This window comes from Botryllus schlosseri, unplaced genomic scaffold, assembly GCF_051294905.1.
Source record: "Botryllus schlosseri isolate E-star unplaced genomic scaffold, Bs_hap1 Bs17a, whole genome shotgun sequence".
NCBI classification, from domain to species: Eukaryota; Metazoa; Chordata; class Ascidiacea; order Stolidobranchia; family Styelidae; genus Botryllus; species Botryllus schlosseri.
The window spans coordinates 1,502,850-1,520,187 of NW_027648626.1; the positions used below are offsets into that span (position 1 = coordinate 1,502,850).

General features: G+C 40.7%; 1 protein-coding gene and 1 long non-coding RNA gene across 2 annotated transcripts; one reads left to right on the forward strand and one right to left on the reverse strand.

Moving 5' to 3' along the window:
- Window positions 1-7,474: 7,474 nt before the first annotated feature.
- On the reverse strand, window positions 7,475-12,894 carry LOC145459638 (uncharacterized). The gene is made up of 2 exons (XM_080338217.1): window positions 12,817-12,894; window positions 7,475-10,165 (listed from the first exon to the last, which is right to left on the reverse strand). Exons 1-2 carry the CDS (start codon window positions 12,854-12,856, stop codon window positions 9,519-9,521), a joined length of 687 nt encoding a protein of 228 aa, XP_080194343.1. The 5' UTR covers window positions 12,857-12,894; the 3' UTR covers window positions 7,475-9,518.
- Window positions 12,895-15,411: 2,517 nt separating this feature from the next.
- Window positions 15,412-17,318, forward strand: LOC145459646 (uncharacterized). The gene is made up of 4 exons (XR_013921498.1): window positions 15,412-15,649; window positions 15,975-16,117; window positions 16,182-16,307; window positions 16,722-17,318. It is a non-coding gene; the product is annotated as an uncharacterized LOC145459646 (long non-coding RNA).
- The last annotated feature ends 20 nt before the right edge of the window (window positions 17,319-17,338 follow it).

Genomic DNA, 17,338 nt, shown 5'->3' on the forward strand with positions numbered 1-17,338 from the left:
CCATTCAATGATTAGGGCAGTAATTTCTTTAGCGATGAGTACACCCCAATCCTTGAGTTACAATCCTAAAACTTGAATCAGTGTTGGATTGCATCATGAAGATATACCATGCGGACAAATGGACACCGGCCAGTGCCGGCGTTTGCGTAAATTCTGTTATGCGGTAGGCTAGATTCGAGAGGCCAGACGCTGCAGCTGCAGGTCTCTACATAAACGGTCGACTTCGATAACGAAATTACTGCCCTAATCATGAAGTGAGGACCTTGAAACTTGGTACAGTATTAGATCACATCATCCAGATATACCATACGAAAACTTGTCACCCATATCAATATGAAACATCGTCAAAATCAACATATACCAATACCGACTTTTGCACTGAGTCAGTACTGAAAACGGATCGAAAATAACAATCTTGACTACCCAAGTGAAGCGTGAACGAGAGAATTTCTTTCTGTGTCCACACCACCTTTGAGTACACTCTGGTGGCACATACGTTAAAATCACTGTTGCCGGGAAATTCATGTTACCGTACCATCATTAAGTTACTTGTTTACGTTGGAAAACGTTATTGTGACGTCATCTTGATAAAAAGTCGCTCTCAGCCCTTTCCCCACCACCCGATATTGTCACGAGCCGCCACTGCTACAGAATGAGACATGGATACGCATATTTTTTGAGATTTTCCAAATTTTGGACAACCCTAGTAATCATACACTCTTTGATATGATACTAAGAGTTATATTATTACTGCCATACATCGGTGATCGAATTTGTTGGAAGCAAAGCAATCAGTTATTATGGGCCCTGCCCCTGTGGATATAAAGCTCTATCAGCTGTATCACCCTGTGGATATAAAGCTGTATCAGCTGTATCACCCTGTGGATATAAAGCTGTATCAGCTGTATCACCCTGTGGATATAAAGCTCTATCAGCTGTATCACCCTGTGGATATAAAGCTCTATCAGCTGTATCGCCCTGTGGATATAAAGCTCTATCAGCTGTATCACTCTGTGGATATAAAGCTGTATCACTCATATATCACCCAATGTAGATGATATGTAGCGATAAACAGCGTATAGCCTGTGGGGTCGCTTTAGCACCCTATAGGGGGCCTAAGACCAACTTTTTTTAGGGGGGGGGCTGACGAAGTGCTGTTACGGCCCTGGCTATAATGCGTCCTGATAATGCTAATAAACCAATGATGATGATCAAGTTCACGTCTGACGTTGCGTGTTTGCATAATCACTGTAGAGGACGATACCCTTGTGTTCCGATACCTGACTATTTTGCATCCCAGACATAATCTTGGCGTGATATTTTTTATGCAGATAGACACCTGGATGATAAAGCTGATGATTGAGTGATACAGCTCACACCTGAGTGACATGGTTGCTACTTGAGTGATAGCCTACTAGACTATTTCGCGCATCCCAGACATAGTATAGACGTGATAGTTATTGCAGATGGATACCTGGGTGAATCTCGGTGCTGTTTGTCTTATATAACATGGGAGCAGCGATGATTCTCAAAGTTCAAGAATTGTTTGAACACAAGACACCGATTCCATACAGGTAGAGTGATACCTCTGACAGAGCTTTATATCCACAGGGTGATACAGCTGAAACAGCTTCATATCCACACCTGGGGTGATACAGCTGATACAGCTTTATATCCACAGGGCCGTTATTATGTGGTGAATTTCTCTTTTTAAAATGCAAGCACTTCCTTATCATGTTTCTATCTAATTAGGAGGGTCATTGCTATTTGAAAATTAGGTTGGTATTTTTCATGCTGCCAAGATAACGCTCGTATAAATGATTAGTGGAAATGCAAATAAATTCATAGCGAGACTTACAAACACCTACTCAGGAGATGGAGATAATGGGTGACAGCCCTATGTTTATTAGCACTACAGCAGACTTGGACAACTAGATAATTCTAGTTGTGTTATTAGCCTAATAAGAGCGAAATAGTACAGTAGTCATATAATTAAAATCTAATATGTGAAATGTTAATGTGCCCTAAATCTAATCAAATTTATGCTTTTCCTTGAAATGCTACAAGAGATCCGTGTTGTGTGAAATCGACCAAGCTCTGTTCACAGACATTTCCTATTCTCGATTTTATGGGACTGAATTCTGATTTATTATAGACTAGGGTTACCATATTTTTGTGAAGCAAATTCCGGACACTTTTTAGCACCCACTAGCGGATTCAAAAATGAGCTGTGACACATTGTCTGTCAATATGACGTCACACCAGCAAAGCATTTCCCATCGATTGTATGCACTAGTGGTCCGCGAAGGTCTTCAACGTGGTAAACGAGTAGATTCTGTTTTTTTGTCGACCGAAGGGAGTTATAATTCAGTTGAGGTTGATTTTGAGTTTTTTGAAGACGGCGTCGCCGTGACAAGGTCATCGTCGTTGGTAGGGGCAATCCCACAAATAAAGGCCTACGGTGAAGAGATCTAGTTGTGAATCATTGGGATTCTTACCTAACCAAATTCCGTGGTAATATATTTGACCACAAGAATTCCAAGTTAATTCACTACAGAAATCATAAATCTCAGTTTATGGAAACATTTTTGACCGCCTTCCACGCGCTTATCTTATGTAGGTGGTACGCGAGCACTGCATAAAACCTCGAAATTGTACGTGGGTGAAAAAAGATTGGGAACCACTGGTATACAGGAATGGAGTGGAACATTGGTCCGTAATAGGGCCATCTGTAATGTGAGCTCTGGTGATTGCTACTTGCTAGGGTCTGCAATAGATTTCTCCACGGGCTGGATGAAATCGTCTGTCGGGCCGTGTCTGGCCTTTCGGGATTGTGTTTGACAGCCCCGCTATACTGTTAGGTCGGCGCGGCTAACTGGGTATGTGTTTTAATCAGGTCCGAAACAACATTTTTTCTTCACCCTTTCGCCCTCAAAAAAGCACTAATCTTGGGCCCACCATAGGGTAGTCGATGTAACTTCTTGGGCACTTACTATATACATTTGCCTGTTAAATTTTATGAATGAATTCTGTCTATTATTGACTCCTCCATATATTAGGCTACTATAAAATGCACCAGCAGGTTGCACATCCAGTGATTTCCAACTTGATATGGTCGTGACCTCATTCCAACATTTCCAACAAAATGATCCGTGGCCCAGCTCAAAGCTTGATAAGCTGAATACTAAAAAATTCAGCTTGCGCAAACTTACTCGCGGCCTAGGATGCTGATTATGGCCAACATCATCGCAATCCCCAGATAAAGGCAAACGACCCCAAGATTAGGAATCACTGTCTGTGACTGATGAACCCTCCAATTGGCCTTAACCAACTCTAGAAATATACCATTAGCTTAAAATTGTGATTACGATCAGACTTATTTCAGTAAATGATGGTTATTTATATTTAATTTGGTTGTATTCTTTGGTGAGGGTGGTGTCTGGTGCCCATATTAATATTAAGATACGTTGCATTAACTCGCGTGCGGCGCGAAGAAGAATTTTGAATAGCATAAATCTGCTCGAAAATAATATTGTTTATGTTGATTTAAGAAAAACCTTCGAGCCTACTTCACGCCTTCAAAATTCCAGACATTTACGCATATTTTAAAAATTCCTCCCGGACGCAGATTTTTCAGTGAAATTCCGGACGTATGGCAACCCTATTATAGACTGAGCTTCATGTTTTTGTATTTCATTGTGATGTGGAATTTAATTCAAGTTTGAAGCTTTTCCGAATTCAGTAATTCTTATTTAATTTGGTTCAATTGAGTTATGTGTTGTTCTGAAATTCTTCAACGGCAATCATCCTAATATTATTTTGATTTTAAATATCTCATCGAATAGTATGTTCATATTGAAATGAACCCGAATATTTTGGGCTGACACTCGTCAGGGGTAATTGTCAGCAGCTAGTAGAGAATTCAAAAGAACAGCGTTTTGATTTTTGAATTCTCTACAAGTTGGTGACGATTACCCCTGACCTGCCATACATTCATTAAAAACGTTTTATCCCTTGTATATGTGAATAAATTAGGGAATAATGTATCGATTAGGGATGGTGTGAACGCGAGGTTCACGTTCGCGTTCTGTGTGTGAACCTCGGAAATTTAGAGGTTCACGTTCACAAACAAATCTTGGTAGGTTCTGCACTGTGAACCTTTTTCATATATTACAATTTTCACTTCATTATATCATCTTTGGTGGAAATTTATTGCATTTCAACTGCAGGCCACTCTATGCAAGGCACTGACAGCATAAAAAATCAACCACAAACGAGCATGCACCTTGACAATCTCAGACATTTTACTTGCTTTGTCACAAAAGTTTGCTCGAAATACCCAGCTTTCTGTTTGTGAATATTTTGTGACACTCTGCTGTGAGCGTGACCCGCAATTACGCAACATCAAGAGCGAAATACATTATATGTAGGCAGTCAGCGAATGATGCTTATTCAACCAATCAATGAAATTGATATCGTTGTCTGATGTGAAAGATCTAGCAGTCTTACGGGGTCATATGTTTATTGTAATATGCAAACCGAATCCGCGCGATTGGGGTGTGGGCTCCTGCTGTATAAGCTGGTAAAGTGTAATAATATCGGTAGCAAGTACATAAACTCGTTTTACACTGTGCTCAATATTAACGTAGCAATTATACTCAGACGCCGAATACATTGTCCGATCTGGCGTAGACCGCTAACGCGTAAGCTTATATTCCTAGGCAAGTCCTCGTCGAAATTGTCGGCAGAGTGACGGAAGATATTGATTTTATGAGATTATTATATCATTTCATTGCCCCAGTTGATACATTTGGTGATGTTTAAAACGTATCTAGGTATCGTGTTTGTACATTAATTAAGGGCATAGGCTATCACTTCACTGAAATGTAGGGTTGGAATTAGCAATATGACGTCACGTGACGTCATGAGGTTCACGTTCGCGTTCACACAGAACCTTTCAAAAAGGTTCGCGTTCACACGAACCTGAACCTTTCAGAGGTTCACACCATCCCTAGTATCGATTCAGCAATGCGGCCCGCCAAGTACTTAATTTCCAGATATCCGGCCCGGAGACTGGAAAAGTTGCCTGCCCCTAGTATAAACGGTACATGTCTGAACTCAACACATCTTTCTTATAGTTATGTCATCACAATGAAGGATACTTGAATATCCAACTTGACCTGAAGCCTAATACCCGAAACAAATCTACTGATTACAAAAGGGGGAACTCATGCTGGCACCAAGTTAAACGGTCTAAAATTGGAATGAAACATATTGAAATGCTATTGAATGGCTCCGGGAGTTCTAAAAGTGATATGAATAGCATTTCATTACCTTTTTACATAAATATGGTAAAATGCCATACAAAATCCTTCCATTTCATTTTGATTGGAGAAGTTCAAAATAAAATGAGGTCTATAGAAAATGAACCAATGTGGAAACTGGGATTCTCAGGCAGTGTCGACTCTGTGTACAGTGTGTACTAAAATCTTGAAGTTTAGTCCTGCCGTCAATTGTAGCCAGTGTTGGGATCAATTCACCACCTTTTCTATCCCCAACAATATGACCATCACCAATAAGTGTTTCCGGTGAACATGTTAAAATTTATCGTGTTCGTAATAGGTTTAGGGCAGACTTGGACAACTAGAAAACTTTCAGCTTTTTTAAAGTTAGCTAGCTAGCTACACATATTTTAAATTTCCGAATTTGATTAGACTTAGACTGACTGATACTGAATTTGTGAAAACTTGGTAGTTGAATCAATTTAATCTCATATCAAATCAGAGATCATTCCCATACTTATGAGAATGTGTGTACATCAAGCTTGGTGCGTTTCACACGGTACAGTTATCCAGCATTTTCAATAAAACCAGACAGCAGATAAGAAGTAAAATGAGAGCATATATACATTTCACAGATTAGATTACAATCTGTATTTAACCAGTGTTGCGATCAAGTCTCTACCTTCGAGTCATGTCAGATAAATCGATTTTCGAAGGTGACTCGAGTCAAGTCAAGTCACGAGTCTATTGACGATTCAAGTCAAATTGAATTTTCGAGGTATGAGTGATGATGAAAAGTCATTACACTTTGCTGACTGTGTGAAAGACGATTGATTGGCCAAAATGAACATTTATCTTGAATCGAATAGCGAATATAAAGTTAACTATACATACAAAAAGACGTTGTATCGCTCACCAACACGCGGGACTGGTAAATAATACGCGAGTAACTGTATAGCCACATGCTCTACAGCAGAGGTCTCAAACACGCGGGCAGCATGATCGAAATGATCGAAACTTTCGATATAACAATAGTTCTCTGGAAGATAGCCAACTACATTAAACAATAAGACTACATTACAATGTAATATAATGATGTTTTACACTCTCATTGAAGAAGTCATTTCCATGCTATTAATAGTTTTGTATGTTGTACTATATCTTGCTATGGCTACAATCTTATAATGCTCTTAGCTTAAAGTAGTTCCACACTTTCATGCATTGCAGGTGTGGCGTACTATAATTGAACTAAGTATATATGCTGAAATGCGGAAAATCTGTGGGTCTTTTCTCTAGTGTCATAAAGAAAGCCTGCTGTGAATTCAGTATCAACTATTGACCACGGCCTGAAAGAACTCCGATACGATATATATTGGAAAGCATTTACAGGGTATAGTAACCTCAAGCATCAAATGGATATGCATGCTGGCATCAAAATTATTGAATGTGATGTATGTGGTAAAGCATTCTCACAGCAGGGTGCCCTCAAGCGTCATATGCATGTTCATGCTGCAATCAGAAATCATGAATGTGATGTATGTGGTAAAGCATTCACTAAGAAGAGTCACCTCAAGATGCATATGGATAAGCATGCTGGAATCAAAAATAATACATGTGCTATATGTGGCAAAGCATTCACTCGGAAGGGTCACCTCAAGATGCATATGAATAAGCATGCTGGAGGCAAAAATCATGCATGTACTATATGTGGTAAAGCATTCATTCGGAAGGGTACCCTCAAGTTGCATATGGATCAGCATGCTGGAATAAAAAATCATACATGTGCTATATGTGGTAAAGCATTCACTCAGAAGGGTGCCCTCAAGTTGCATATGGATAAGCATGCTGGAATAAAAAATCATGCCTGTGCTATATGTGGTAAAGAATTCGCTGAGAAGAGTACCCCTAAGCTTCATATGGATATATCTCCTAAACTACAATACCTAGGAATACGCCGATAGGCTCATTCGATGTAACTTTCGGAGTGCTACAATCTGGTAGCGGAGTTGTAGCTGTAGGCCTTCGGGAACATGGAAAAATCTTGGTCGAATTGAACTTTTCATAAATTTTCATACCCCCAAAAATATCTAAATCTGCCAATATCTCCTAAACTACAATACCTAGGAATACGCCGATAGGCTCATTCGATGTAACTTTTGGAGTGCTACAATCTGGAAATAACTAACTATAAACTATAAGCTCATTATTTCATGATAAAAAAACTCAATTGCGATACTCTCTCGCCAACGTAGGTAGCTTGAAATCTGGATACGAGGTAGCCTGTCGTTCAATAGATGCAGCAGAGGGCTACCCAGTATCCACGTTCAGGGAAATCATAAATCTGCACAGTAGCGACAGGACTGAGGCATTGTCGCAAATCACAATCGCATATCACTGTCAGCCCACATTGCATCTGAGATATTTTGATCATGAAACTCGGTATTTTTCAATTACTAAATCAGAAAGTACAAGGAGGGTCGTACATTGAAAAGTCTCAATGATACGGAAATTAAATTTGATGTTCACACTTAGTGCCCCATGTGACATGAGGCAGAACAAATGGAGCCAAATAAAAATAGTATTATGTGATGTATTCATCGGAGTTACATAAGTTCATTGCATTATATTTAATTCAACTCAATGACTATTCCCGTTCCCCCTTATCAAACACGGTAACAGAGATTCGGTTGAAAACCAATTTGGCTAAGCATGACATGATAATGTTATTTCAAATAGACAGCCAAACCAATAACTATGAGGAACAAACAGCAGAAGCGATTCTTTAATTTGAATGAGTTTCACTGCAATGAATGTAGTCCTAAAAGCGATATTATATATCTATCTATCGAATCTCGAACCAAATTCAGAACATTGCGACTAGCTCTAACCACGATGCAAAGAGAGGTTAGCTTAGGCGGCGACGAAGAGAAAATGATTGTCAAGCATAAGCTACTTTGTCGAACCACTCTTATGTACAGAACTATGATGAAATGTTAACTGTCATTGCACGTGGCAGATCTTTGTTTCATTTAAAGATAATCCACAATCATTGGCGCCTACTTTTATCTTTTTTGCGGGATGGCGAAATCTTGTGACATCATAATTGTTCCATATCGATGACGTCATCGTCGCACTAATACGCACTTTACTACATGCCGCTGAATTACGTGCAGCGTTAAACCATTGGTGTTTTAATACTGGTCATGCACTCATTAATATCAATCCATGCAGTCGAGTTATTGAATGGAATCTTAAAATGGTACGATCGTTCGTCCGATGATGTACGATGCATTCCTTCCAAAGGAACATTGATATAATGAGGAAACAATTGTCGTGACGAAAGCTACTCAATTCTGTGTCAGACTCATACGATACTGATTACTGATTTGCCATCATCCATATTTCTTGTTATTTACGCGATACATTCGTACTCCGAATTTGTCGCGCAAGGTCAATTTTCAGTGTTCTTTTCATCATTAACGTGCAGTAGGCCATGCCATTGTCAAATATTGATGCATCTCAAGATTCTGGGTGGCACAAATTCTGATTATATTCGATTTGTTTGAACATGGAACCGTCTATATTCCGATAAACTTGATTGCTGGATGTACTCATATCGAGAACAACAATATCGAATATTAAACTATTAGGCATTTGGTAGACAGTGGATTTCTATTGATAAGATCGCGGCATGCGCCTGGAAGTGGAATTAATTCTAGCCCAGGCGTGGCCTACCTGCCGCCGTAGAAGGAAATTTGTGCGGTCATCAACACGTAATGTAATTAGTATGTGCTGGCGGCCTTCGACATGCAAATTGAATTTACGAATTGACCGATGTACCCCCGAAATGCTTCGCGAACGTAAATCGGGAAATGCACCAATGCCGCCCAAATCGCTGTTTTAACCTGCAAACAATCGCCGCGATGCGAGTTGGTCAACACGAAGCAGGAAACCGCAAGAGACAATTACTGATTGGCTGCGTGATTTCGCGTACCGTCTGCTTCAAGTATTCGAGAGTTGTGGTGTTACTCGCCAGGCTAGTTAGTGGGTGGTGTATTTCGTTAATCACACGGCGCATTGCGCGTGAATAACATTAATGCAACTCTAGTTTCTTAGTGACGTAAAATCTCATGTTTGTTCGATGCATTCCGCCGGACAGATTGGTTGCGTAGTTACTCTTTCGAATGATCGTCCGTCTTAAGATTCCATTAAATAACTCGACTGTATGGTTTGATATTATGAGTGCAGGGCCGATCTTAAAAGGTCACGCGAATGGTTTAACGTCATCGATATGGAACAATTATGCATGACAAGACTTCGCCACCTCGCTAAAAAATAAATGTCGGCGTCTATGCCTATACTGAATGTTGAAATGAAAGCTATCTTCAAGTTTTGTACGGCGAACCAGCTATTCAAGAAAGTGTTAAAAACCTCTACTTTGTGATGTGCCCTACCTTCCGCATGTACAACTACGTGTTCCTTCAGTTTGTCCACATCAGAAAAGTCGACATTGCAACTCTGCCAGCTGCACTGCAACGCCAGGCCGGAGGTGATCACCGTCGCGGCGTGATGATTGACAAGGTGGTCCCGGGCCTCGTCGATCTCGGTGAACTCGCGCTTGCAAATCATCATGTTGTTGTTCGAGTTTGAGCTCGTGCCGTACGCGGCGCCAGTCACGCTCCACTCGCATATTAAGCGGCAAAAGCTGCACGCATCCTTGACCTTGGTCACGACGTTGGACGCGGACGCTCTCTCGGGAACCGGGATGGTTTTGGAGACCTTGGCGGCTTTGTTTTCCGAGGCTCTCTCTTCACGTTTCTTCGACTTTTTTTCGTCCAGGACCGGAATTAAATCTTCGTCGGTGCATGTAGAATCTGTAGTAGCTGCAACGAAAACGTAGATCTGCGTTAGCGGTGTCACACAGAGCTGGTCAGTTACGCAGTAGTGCGCCTACTTGAGTTTTTTTATAGCACTCAATCTAGTGAGAGAGGGAAGCAGACGTAAGGATTACAAGGAAACGATTGCTGCTACCAAGATAAGGTAAACCCAAATTTCTGCTTACAGCCGACAAAATAAGACAATGTTATTAAAACAGATATGAGTAAAACAGCACATGAATAAAACAAAGGAATGTCTCTCATTTACGTGGTGAATTATTCTCTTGAGAATTACTATTGTCACAGTCAGCATAATCCGCAGTCCAACACCGAAAACGCCCTCTGCCTATATCAGAGAAGTTCTTTGCCCAAAACCAAAAGATTTAATTTCCCAACCAACATATTTTTTCAGATCCCAACACATGGGACTTTTTATGTGCAACTTCATCACAGCTTGATCCCTTTGCTTTAAAGAAACCGAAATAATGGTTCGCATTTTCAAAAGCAAATCCTCCAACCAATAATCTGATTTACTTCAGCATTTCGTTTAAATGAGACATGAAAGTGTCACTTCATAACTGGGCGGAAAATGCTTGATCACTTCAAAAACCTGATCCCTAACACCCACAGCACGACCAATACAAGTCATTCTCTGGAACAGCAATTGACATCCTTGAATCTTCTTATTAACGTCCGTATACGTAAATATCGGCATCATTTCCACTTGCCGCTTCAGCGATAGAAACATTGAATTTTTCGTCTCAAACTCCTTCTCCAGATATGTCCATATTTTCTTCAGATCGCTATGATGGTCTTTCGGTATAGTCAACAACACGGAATGATCTAGATTACGCAGCAATATTCCAGCGGCTCTAGTCTTCAACCTGGATGCATTCTTTATGTCTCCTTCTGCAACGTAGTTCCATAGATTGTTGGTCATTAATTCACCTTTGACTTGTATCTTCCACGTAGGCCAATTACTCATCCCAGCGCACAACTTATCCATATCGTTAATATATGACATTGTGACTGTAGGGCAGATTAGCAAGGTGGCACAACCTTTGATTAGAATCCAAATCTGTACTGCTCTACCTGCCGCTTGAGGTCTGTTCTCACACTCGATAAATCATAAGACCAGTTCAATTCACTCACACAGCATAGTATGTTGGGACATGCTGATACAACAAGCAACTAATCGTATCATGAGGAGTCAGTTGAAAACCAATAGGCACTACCCACATTCCCGATAAACCAGAACACTTTCATAATGAGTCATTGTCACTCTGCTGGGAGACTAATGGTTAACTATCGAAAGAGAGAGAGAGAGAGAGAGAGTGTTTCTTTCTTTCGAAGATTTAAACCAGTATGTAGGCCTACATTGTACAATATATACAACAGTTTAACAATGTCTCAAGTAATACCGATATCGTCCATTTCAACACATAGTTTGTCTGTAATGTCGGCAAGATAGCTCATTCTACAATCAACATCACGGAAAATGGATATGGAGGTAAAATAGATCGCTGGCTCTTAATCCTATCAGTAATGTTTCAAAACAAATCTTGTAGGCCGGAACTATCAAAAATACGAATCTAACAGAAATGTAATCACAACAAAAGGAAAAAATAAGAATTGGAAAGTTAATTTAATGAAAATATTGCTGCAATTGTGCATCACAAAAGATTCAGGACAAAGAAAATGAAGCGACTACTAGGGCTAGCAGACCGATTCATGAATATAGTAAACAGGATAAAATTCAACCCACGTATCAAAACAAAAGTATAATTGAGGATACTTGAAGTATAATTCATTCCAATTGAACACGGAGAATGTTTGCCACTGTGTTTTTTATGAAACCCTTTAATGCGGCCATAACGCCCAGCTGCTAAGTGGCACCTTGATTCGAACCACGCAGAAAAGAATAAGCCCGATCCCTGCCTTGACATAAAAGTAAGATTTCTCGCGCCTCAATGGCCGTAGAGTCCTAGAACTGAAATTGTCCAATCGGACCTGTTCAATGTGCCGCGGATAATGTTGAGCCGCAGACAGACAAGCCTCAGCAGCAACAGTTGAATCTATCAAATTAAATTTTGTTTTTGCCTATTCATTGGTGGTTAGCGGTGGGCAAAACCGAGTACCGGTGTGATGCGATACTGAACCGAGTATTATACGGTATGGGCCTTTTATGCGACCACAAAGAATATAATGCCATTTATATATCCCATTAAAGATTATTTGGTATTTTCGGCCTTTGCATTTCACTGTGAAACAATATTGTGGTTCGATCATGACTTCGCAGAAATGTCATTTCACTAACTTGTGTAGCTTTGTACATATTTCTTATACTGCTATGCTTCCCAATCAAGGTTTACAGTCGAGAATAGTTTTGAAACTGTAATTTTTATTGATGGATCAACTCTTAGCTGTAAGCCATATGAAACTTCAGTACCAGTACTCGAAAAATTCAAATTTACTACTGGACTCGATCATTAGAATTAATAGTCAATTCAGACCCGAGTGCTCGAAACAATGTTCTAAAGATGCTTGTTTTTTGGGCAGGCCTATATCTATTTACATTATCAATAAATCAAGGTAGGCAATAGGCATATTGTATAATTATTATTAGTGTATCAACACAACATAAAACTCCACCTTACCAGTGTTTCTACGTCCGCCCAGACGAGTATTCGGTTTCATCTCCTTACACGATTTAATACTATCATATGTTATTAATATCTGAAGTTGGAGCAGACGTTACATAGTAGTATGGTGAAAGCAAGCTAGTTGCGAATTGTCTGCTCGTTTTTGATTGAATACTTCAGTCAGAATCATGTATAGTATAACAGAGACGATAACAACATAAATATGGCAATGTTGATTACACAGATTGAATATTCACTCACCACCGAATGCCGCTGAGTAACAATTAGCCAGAACTAAGAAACAAGCCAGAAGGCTTCTGAATCAATATGCTGCTAGAACAGCGTGGCGATGACCAGTTTGGCAAGAAAATGTATCATGAAAAAACAGCACCATTAACTTAAGCAAAAAAGTCATGCAAAACCAACCAAAAGAAAACAATCAAAACGACATGACATCATGACTCCACTACCACTTCATAAAATCAAGTTCATTGAAGTTTTCAATATGCAATCGCTAATGCTAAAAAGTGTAGAGAAGCGGGCTACACGGCAAAAAACGTTGCTGAATAGGGTAAACGCAGCAAGGCGAGGCGCCAGCCTAGAATTTCCAGCACCGAACAAAATACAAAAAAAATTCAAGAAAATAAGCGATTACATTAAATGGGGTAATGCAAGGACACGCGCTCTGATCACCACTTGGATTACGGCAATTATAAGTGTTTGTGTCGTTCGTGCAGCTGTTGCGACCTGTGTTGAAAATAAGACAAATTGAGGACAAAAGTCAAAAATATGGACAGATCTCAGAAATAAGTGAAACATAGTTTTACGGCTGTAGTTTCAACATTGGCCTTTCACTTGCGCCTTAAAACAAGTCAGCGGGACCCATGTTAAGAACCCCTTCGTTACGGACATATTGTCAGGTATCGAATGGAGTGCAAAGTGTTTGCGTCGCCCACAAGGCTGCGACCTGTGGCGAGCACCGACAATACGACAACATGAGGACATAATATCAAAAATACAGACATATCTCATAAATAATGGACAACGCAGTTTTATAGCTGAAATTTCAACATGGATCTTTCAGACTTGAAACTAGTCAGCAGAACCTACATTAAGAACCCCTTCGTTGAGGATTACATTGCGAAGTAACGATTGCTCGAAATTTCAAAGAAAAATAAAGCAATTCACTCATGCATCACGCAAGTCTCAAAGCTTCCAGATTGACGCTGCTGCACTCTGTACACACTCAGTCCAATGTACGACCACCGACTTCTTAAGCATATCTCTCCTCTTTCACTTTAATGTGCGCCTTGGTCAAGTTGAGCTCTTTCGCTTTATCCAACGCCACCCGTATATCTCCCGCAGTCAGCTCTTTTGTGACGCAAACCAACAGGCAAACCTCTGCACCTTGGCGCAGCACGTCGCCGCAAGACACATTCCGAGACTCCTCATCGTCGTAATGCATCCACACACCAAACGCCCGCCAATATGCCGAGTAATGAAGTGGCGAGCCTGCTGCCACGACAACAGCCGACAGAAAATAGCGGCCGTTGAGAGCCGGCAATTCCTCCAGGTAAAGCAGCTTGGACACATACGAACTACTCTCAACTGTGATGATCAGATTTTTCGGCATCTGAACGGGTTGGTTGTAGGTCACGTGTCCGCATTGCAAGCCACGTTGCGTGTGCTCGATCATGAGCTCGTACAGACTTTCGCAAGGCTATGTGGTAGTGGTAGTGGTAGACACGTTGAGCCACCGATAGTACGTGGCAAAGACAGCAGTTTGCTTTCAACTGGCAGATTTTCTTCCGTATGGTCGACAGCGTGGTGGTCAGCAGCGCTTGCAGCGCCGCGTTGATGCACGAAGTCACGCCGTTGAAGTTTTTCAGTTTGCGTGACGCAAACTGTGGGTCTAAATCTTTACCACTGCGGTCGCAGATACCGTATTCCTCGTCCTGCGGAAGATCGGATGGCGGAAAACGCCCGTGCGACAGCGGCTCCTCGCTCGGTTTTATTTCCACGCTCGGTTTTATTTCCACGCTCGGTTTCGTTTCGATAGTATCGACGGGATCTCTGACCATGACGGTAGCACCCAAGACACTCAAGTCACAGTCCGACGACACCTCCGCTTTCTCGTTGCTGACGTAAAAAACTGCGATCACGCCCTTATCCCTTAGAACTTTGCTGGGTTTCGTCATGACCAAACTGTATCCGCGGTATGTGGCCCACTCCTCGATTGGACCTGATTCAACCACGTTCGCGAGACTGGGGTCTATCATACGGAAATTGTTGGCCCTAGTACCAATTTCAGTAAAGTACATACTGGGGTAAAAGAAACAACTGACAATCGTATAGCTAATGTGGTGCACCATAGCCACTATATTATATTATAAGGCTATGGCTATACGGCCGGTTCCGTTGGTTACCAGGGATAGGACTGATAAGTTAAAATATCAGTTTAGGATGTATAATATTGTTCGGGAAACTGGAAATATCAGCACCGCATGCTAAGTTGACCATTTGTTAATGGCGGACATGGCGATCTGTCATAGGTTACAGTAGGTTAAAGTCACTCAACTATGACAAGTCGTCCGAACGAGAAATGTTGCACAACTTGATGTTATGTAGTATGGCGCCTTACGGCGAACGTCGTTGTAGGTTGGATTATTTGGAGTTCGCGGCGTAAATACGGCTGGATGTGCTGTGAAAGGTCAAGAAAATGACGCATGAAGGAAGGATAGCTCAAGAAGGAAGCAAAATAGTGTCTGACAGAGACTGTCCTGTTCTATTTCGCTTCCCAAGAAATCCAATCCTCAACGTCGTCACTTCAGAAGAAGTGGGATCAAAGGTACAGTACCGTAGTATTAGTAGTAAGTCTACTGTAGTACATGTAGTGTTCGTAAAAGTCAAATATAGAGACCTTTAGCTTTCACATACGGTACACAATGAAATGTGGACTGTTAATTTCTCAAAACTAATATGGTGTGAAGTTAACTTGATACAGTCCATTGTTGTTATGAGTATATACCAATTGAGTAATAAAAATACTGAAATACAAATTTGAAGTGTCTCAGGTGACCATCAGCATTGATCATTGCCTAGTGATATGACACGTTCATGGTTCATCCTCAGTGTCTTTATATTATCCTAATCATGGGTTATATTTTATGCAGCATATGATTTCACTGGAAGAATTCCACCAATGGAGAGAAGACTTTGGAGTCTTGAAATTATTTTTCGCTTGCTAACAATCCGGTGAAGGTGGTACATGTTGTTTCGGATGAGTCTTCGTGCGGATGTGGAAAGCGGCTGGCTGGTAAGATTCAATTGTATACTGCTGAAGAGTACCATTGCTTAGCATTGTATAATACCGTTTGCAGATAGGAATGAAATACCATCTGCTGATCATTTAAGATCAGCCTTGAGTTACCCGTCAAGCATATTCAACCATCCGTCACTAATCACGATACCATATGATGTTGCCAGAACAGCTGCACACTGCACAGGTAAGACATTGTTTGATGCTGCACAACCTTTTACTCATTGGAAACCTTATCCCTCGGTTATGGAACAGTGTCGGGGGTTCTCACAAACCCTGAATTTCTTAAAGTGGCAATATCATTTTCATCGTATTGTTGTGCTTTGTCATTATCAGTGACCTTGAGCATTTTTCAAATGATTACATCTGTCAATAAATGAAATTTCCAATAATAGCCTACATGGAAACCAGTTGAAGCCGGCATTTGACTATCGAGCATACTTTGTACATAGCCATAAGCAGTTGCTGTTGTCTGCAAAACGCATCCTGGATTTTCTCTTGTTTGGGCAGTCCACAAAGGGTGCAATCGCAAATTAATTTAACTTGGTACAAGATTAAATTTAGTTTATTCATTCATTTAGTATGTTATATTTTTATTCAGGTCTGCATACGGGAAATTATCATGCAACATCAACGGAATTCATTGCTTCTTGTGAAAATGATGACGGTACCTCAATTCCATATTCCATGCGAACCCCAAATTGATGACTCGGAATATGAATGCATGGAATCGCTCTCAGACGTATCTTATACTATCTGGCCCTGGTGTGTTGGACATTCACCAATCGTTCATTTTTTCGTGGTGCACTGGACGATGTTCGTGCAGCCAGCCCACTATGAACCGGTCCTATACCATTGCCGAGAATGCTATTACCGAGAATGGACGTTACCGAGAATGGACATTACCGGCAGTCGTCAAGCATGTCTAAGTCTACATGCAAGCTGTTTCTACTGAATGAATACAATTCGGCCTGCAGGACTGTGATATGATATGTCGACATTTTTATTGCTAGTCCTTTTTATGTTTTCTTTTCCTGGAGTGCATATGCCTCTTATTTACATGCTCTTGGTCAAGGTGCGGGACTGATTAAAATGACCGATCCAAATCATTTAGACACAGTTCAATTGTTTTCCTTATATTGCCATCTTGAGGTGTTTTGATCTGATGGAAATTTCAATAAATGGCTGGGACTACCTATATTTCGTGTCATTCAAATA